This window comes from Triticum aestivum, chromosome 2A (genome assembly GCF_018294505.1).
Source record: "Triticum aestivum cultivar Chinese Spring chromosome 2A, IWGSC CS RefSeq v2.1, whole genome shotgun sequence".
Classification (NCBI taxonomy): domain Eukaryota; kingdom Viridiplantae; phylum Streptophyta; class Magnoliopsida; order Poales; family Poaceae; genus Triticum; species Triticum aestivum.
In genome coordinates this window covers 19,461,888-19,467,908 of record NC_057797.1, presented here as the reverse complement: position 1 = coordinate 19,467,908, position 6,021 = coordinate 19,461,888, and the positions used below count along the sequence as shown (strand labels likewise).

The window sequence follows — 6,021 nt, the reverse complement described above, 5'->3', positions numbered from 1 at the left end:
TCTTCAGGCTGGATCCTTTCGATCTAACCTACTCTTCAACGGCGGTGGTTGCTGTTCTGGTGCGTTGGTCCTATGGGACCTTAGCACGATGACTTGCCGACTGTCTACCATATCAAGTTTTGTCCAGCTCAGGCGAGGGAGGGCCGATGATGGTAGGCGCGCCTTCAGCTCGCTTCAGTACTTGTAGTCATCGCTAGGTGGTCTATAAATCTGAATGTGATTTTTATTATTTCTAGTGTTCGTCGTACTGCCATGATAGAAGATGAATAGATCGTAAGTTTTCCGAAAAAAAGAAAGTGTATTTCACCAATTGTAGCGTTTCTTCATCATGCTGTAGTTGTAACTTTTTGGTTTCAGAGTGGCACAAGATTGATGCTGCAAATAAGTATCTTTTCCTGTTGCAACGTTTGTAGTCTGTGTTGTGGTGTTCGGATCATGGCGCTGCGGCATTTCGTATTGCCCGCAACAGATGTTAGTTTTCTACGTATATTTTTGCAACACTCAGTTTGGTGCCGTTATTCCCTCAAGATGAATGAGCACGTCAAAAGTAATCGCATATGGCCCATGCAAATAGTCCGACTTGCATCGCTCCTTCGCAGACGCACCTCTGAGTCTTGGAACGGTTGTGATGCATATAACGTGCCGGAATCAGAGTTTAGCCATGCCTTTTCCTTAATAAGCCCTCATTTCTTGCATCATATCTCCACCTTGCGTGCAACAATGAATGAGTTGAACACTTTGTCGCCTACAGGATGGTACACGGACGTGGCTCCTCTGACGTGCCGTTAGCCCACTGACACGTGGACCCGATCCCTCACGTCAGTGGCCCAGCGTCAGGGGGCAGCAGGGCCAACCGGATGAACGCCACACAGGCCATGTGGCCAGGCCCCTGGCGGGCCAGAAGGTTGTTAATTATATGAAGGAAAAATCAGTTGAATCGATTGAGCAGTTTAACAAGCTCTGGAGAGTGGTGCATGTACGTAGTATTGAAATGTACGGCGCGGTTCATGCGTGCACTTGCATAGACGGGCGGGATGGCCTGTGTCGTGCGTCTAATTTCTCAGCGGGGCCTAGATAGAAGAAGAAGCCAAAAGGAGAAACAAGAAGGATAAGTAGAAAGATGGCGAGGAATCTCGCATGTGCCCGTTGCATTAGCAACCATGTTACAGGCTGTTACCATGCGTCCTCCTGGCCCTAGGAGGATAACTATTAAGACATGGGTCGTACCTAACTCCGAGAAGAAGCCAACAAGAGAAACAAAAAGCATAGCTAGAAAATTAAGCGCGAGGAATCACGCATGTGATTTTTGCATTAGCAAGCATGTTACCATGCGTCCTTGCATCTTGCTGACTAAGCCCATGATCCGGTAGCTAGCTTGACAATACTATATTTGGAATCTGGGGATATATAGGCCGATTAGTAGATAAATATGGTCTCCGGCATGTGCCAACCAACCAGCCTACGGGCCAATGCTCCGATTCAACGTCCTGAACTCCTGATGAACAGGGTAAGGCGTCGATCGACTCCTAATGAAAACGCCCAGCCAAATCCCAACCATCATTTTTCCATGCATCCAAAGGCTGATTATAGGAGGGTGCATTGGGTTCGTAGATTGGGTCGTTTTACAGGATACATTCTAAAAAAAAAATTATGGCTTTGCTAAACTAAATGGCCGGAGAATAAAGGAGGAGATGATTATTAAATAAAAGTGGCCGGAGAATATATTTTTAATGTCTAAGCTGATTTTCTAATAGAGCAATTTATTTCAGTGAAAAATGCCACATGAAATATGAACCTTAGTAAAAAGAGAATTAAGAACATCTCTAGCCGAACACCTAAAAGGGCTTATCTCATCAAAAAAAATTATATATTGAGGAGTTATTCAGCACCTAGCCGAACCATCAGCTGCTTTAACCCCTCAAAAAATTCAAGGAAAACCCTCCGCCTGCCCTCGAGCAGCCGCAACAAGTTCTTTGCAAAAACCTCCTCACTCATCGACACCCCGTCGACCTCTCAGGCCAAGTTAGATTCGTTTGCCGGTGACCCTGTTGCCGGAATCAACCCATATCTTCCTCGTCGTCGCCGCACTCTCATGGACGAAAAAGTCCACTGCCAAGCTTGGTTTCGTCCAAAACGGAGCTGACATGATCAAGATGCCCTATAGAGCACCCACAGAGGAGCTAGGCGGCGACGGAATCACATCCACGCCAGCAAAATTCCAAAAACCAGAGTTCGGCCTGCCGATCTTGGTCAATGAGCGGCTAGCATGACTTGCATGAGAATCTTCCTCCTCGGGGCTTGCACGCCACGCTCAGCCCCACCATCGACCCCTAGCCTGGGCATCGCCTCAACTTCGGCAGCGAGGCTCTCACCTCCTCCGCCCACAAACTACTCGACAAATTGCACATGTAAGTATATTTTTTCTGCTTTTTTCATTGTGTTTAACGGATTTTTAAAATCAAATCCAACAAGGAATATTGTATAGTGTAGATGAAGATGTTAAAGGAGATGTTCTTTGTCGACTCTTCATCCAAAGAGGAGGAAGAAGACGTTGATAATTTTGAAATAGCCATTCCCATGATGGTTCACGAGGACTTTTAGCGACCGAGACTATATTGTCAACCGTGATTACATGGTAGCTACTACCTTGCAGATGGCATATATCATCCATGGACCACATTTGGGAAGACAATACAACGTCTTCAAGGCAACAAGAGGTCCCACTTCGCAGCACGTTAAGAGTCGATAGGAAAATGTTGAGAGAGCTTTGGGTGTGCTTCAAAAGTGTTTTGTCATTACTCGTGACCCTGCTGAGTATTGGAAGATGTTGCATCATCTTCCACAACATGTTAATTGAGGAAGAGAGAGACATGCCAGAGAACTTTTGGTACATCTCCAATAAGGACCCATTGAGCCGAAACACAATGCAAAACATGATACAAAGATTCCTCGCAGCGCATCAAAGCATCGAGAACCGAGAACTTTCTGCCCGGTCTCATCCTAGTGGGTACGAGGCGGCGAGCTTCCTTAATCTAATCTAAGCATGGAGATGCAACTGTCATCTAATATAGTAATGCACCCTAGTGTATATATACTGCCAAATACCCACAGCTACAAACCACGAAGCTTCGTCATCCTTTCGTTAAGAAGCAGATCCATGGAGCTTACGACTACTAGCATGCCCCCTTGTCAGTCTGTACTCTTGTAGTGCCATCCACATCCTGGCTTTTCCGCCGTTAATATCCTGTTTAGCTGCCGTTCGACTGCCGGCTCCTCGTCTTGGCAGCAAGATCAACTGATTTTGGACCTGTGTACTGCCAGCCGGTATGTATACACCGTCGCTTGTGAATTGTAATGTTCTTTTGCGGGGGCTGTGAGTTGTAGTCGATCTGGCATCAGTTTTCAGTTACATAAGTATCACGTTTTTGATTATTAGGTGACTGAGGTTTTGATTTTTAGTTTGAGTATGTTATGCTTACCTGCCCCTCAAATTTACGTGTTTATCATACATTGAAATCTGACTTTAGTTTGGGTCTGACTGCAGACTGCAGAGGACAGAGTGCAAAGAGGAGACGAGCAATTAGTAAGTATGGCAGCAGGGCCGCTGGAGCTGTGGAACCACCAGTCGATGCAGATCCTGGTCCTCCTCAGCTTCGGGCTCCAACTCGTCCTCTTTTTCTTCGCCGGTGTCCGCCGGCGTGAGGCCCTCCTGCCGAGGCTCCTCCTGTGGCTAGCGTACATCATGGCCGACTCCACCGCCGTGTACGCCGTCGGCCACATGGCGTTCAGAAGCGTCGTGCGGCCCGTGCGTGAGCACCAGCTGGTTGCGTTCTGGGCGCCGTTCCTGCTGCTGCACCTGGGCGGCCCGGATAACATCACCGCCTACGCGTTTCAGGACAACCAGCTCTGGCTCCGTCACCTCCAGATCCTCGTCGTGCAGGTCCTCGGAGCGGCCTACGTCCTCTACAAGCACATCGCCTTCGCCGGCGGCGGCCAGGACGGGAAGCTGCTCCGGATCGCCTCGTATTTGATGTTCATCGTCGGCGTTGTCAAGTACGGGGAGAGGACGTGGGCGCTCAAGTGCAGCACCCTGGAGAGCATCGGCGCCTCCATGGAGACGCAACCGCCGGCCTTCCACAACCATTTCCACCCTCAGGACAAAGCCACGGACGGGGAGTTCCACCTGCGACGAGCTCACAAGATGTTCCACCTCTCCAAGTTCACCATCGTCGATTCCGGCTCGGTGGTCGAGGAGGGCTCCATGAACAGACACGGACTGGACGTGTCCATCGGCAAGCTGTTACATGGCGTCGAGCTGTGGACCCTGATAGAGATCCAGCTCTCCCTCATATACGACGTGCTTTACACCAAGGCGGCCGTGGTCCACACCTTCTCCGGCTACCTGGTCCGCGTCGTCTCGCCCCTTACCGTCACCACCTCGCTGCTGCTGTTCCAGTTCACCTCCAAGGACGGTCACAGCACAACCGACGTCGCCATCACATACGTCTTGCTGGGTGGCGCCGTGCTCATGGAGACGACGTCGCTCCTGAATGCGTTGGCATCATCCTGGACGTTCGCGTTCCTGAGCGTCACTAGATGGCGATGGCTTCGCTACACAACCCTGTGCAACGAGAGATGGGACAGATTCCGGCGCGCCGTCATGTGGCTTCACCGTCTCGTCAAGCGAGGGGCTGGCGGTGACAGTTGGTACAAGTCAAGAAGGTGGTCAAACTCCATCGGGCAGTACAACTTGTTGCACTTCTGCACACGCCCCGCTGACGCACCGCTCACCAGCCCTCTGCTGGGTAGGCTGGCTAGGGCGCTGGGACTCAACAAGTGGTGGAACAGGAAGCACTACTCAGGGACCGCCGAGATAACCGATCCGATCAGGCGTCATATCTCGGTGTACATGAGCCGGCTGTACAGCAAGGGGAAGTTCAACACTGGCATGCTGAGGAAGAAGTGGGGTCAGGACCCGCTGGAACGCCGCGGGCTTTACCATGGAGGCGTCCTCAAGGACTCCCTCGGCGTCGAGTTCCTGGAGGGCATCATCATCTGGCACATTGCCACCGAGATCTTCCTCACCAAGAGCGAGAGAGCCAAGTCTGTGGAAGCTGCGCCTGACGTGCACACCATTAGAGTCATGTCCGACTACATGATGTTCCTCGTGTTGGAATGTCCCTACATGCTGCCAGGCATGCCCCAAAAAAGGTTGTACCACCGGGCCTTGGAGAGGCTGGTCACCATGCGATCCGCTGATCCTAGGTACCCGAGCCGTGCACGCGTCATCAAGGATTTGTTTCGGATGCGCGATGCCCCAAACTCCAGCATTTCTAGGGTTGCCGAGAGGGAGGAGCTCGCCAACAACTTGTATGATGAATACGAGGACCGGGAGTTCAGCCACCTTGCTCCTCGTCTCACTCACATGGCTCGACTCGCCAAGGAGCTGCTGGAGAAGGAGAAGGATGGCACGACCGACTCCTTGGGGCTTGTCCTTGACGTGTGGATGGACATTCTCGTCTACGGGAGCACCAAGTGCAGCAGAGAGTTCCATGTCCAGAAGCTCAACAGTGGTGGGGAGCTGATCACCATCGTGTGGCTTATGGCAGAATACATCTACCATGCATCGCTTGTCCAAACAGATGATGTAGTATAATTCTTAATGTCATGCATGTAAACATGTTACCATCATGTAACTGGATGTGTCGTCTTTAGGGGAGCGGCATGGGCAATACCCTAGCCACCGCCACCCATGCCCTGGTCCTCCTTCCTCACCCCATTAGCCGTCACCAGAGGACGTCGGCAACCAAAGCTCGCTTGGTTAGCAATGGTGCCGGAGGCTGGTTCTCTTCGATGGTGTCATGGCTACCCTAATAGTCGCGGCTCATGTTGGACGGTAGTGATTTCCAAATAGGTGGCCCTGGCGCAGATCGAATTGGTGTTGATGCTCCTCTCCGACCTGGTGGGGGTAAGCCGATGGTGTAGTGAGTAGTCGAGTAACTGGGGACTGGGCTCGGTTGT

The 6,021-nt window shown here is 51.1% G+C and overlaps 1 protein-coding gene across 1 annotated transcript; it reads left to right on the top strand.

The window, feature by feature from the left end:
* Positions 1-3,589: 3,589 nt before the first annotated feature.
* On the top strand, positions 3,590-5,656 carry LOC123184347 (uncharacterized). Its single transcript, XM_044596496.1, has one exon. It carries the CDS (start codon positions 3,590-3,592, stop codon positions 5,654-5,656), a length of 2,067 nt encoding a protein of 688 aa, XP_044452431.1.
* Positions 5,657-6,021: the final 365 nt, after the last annotated feature.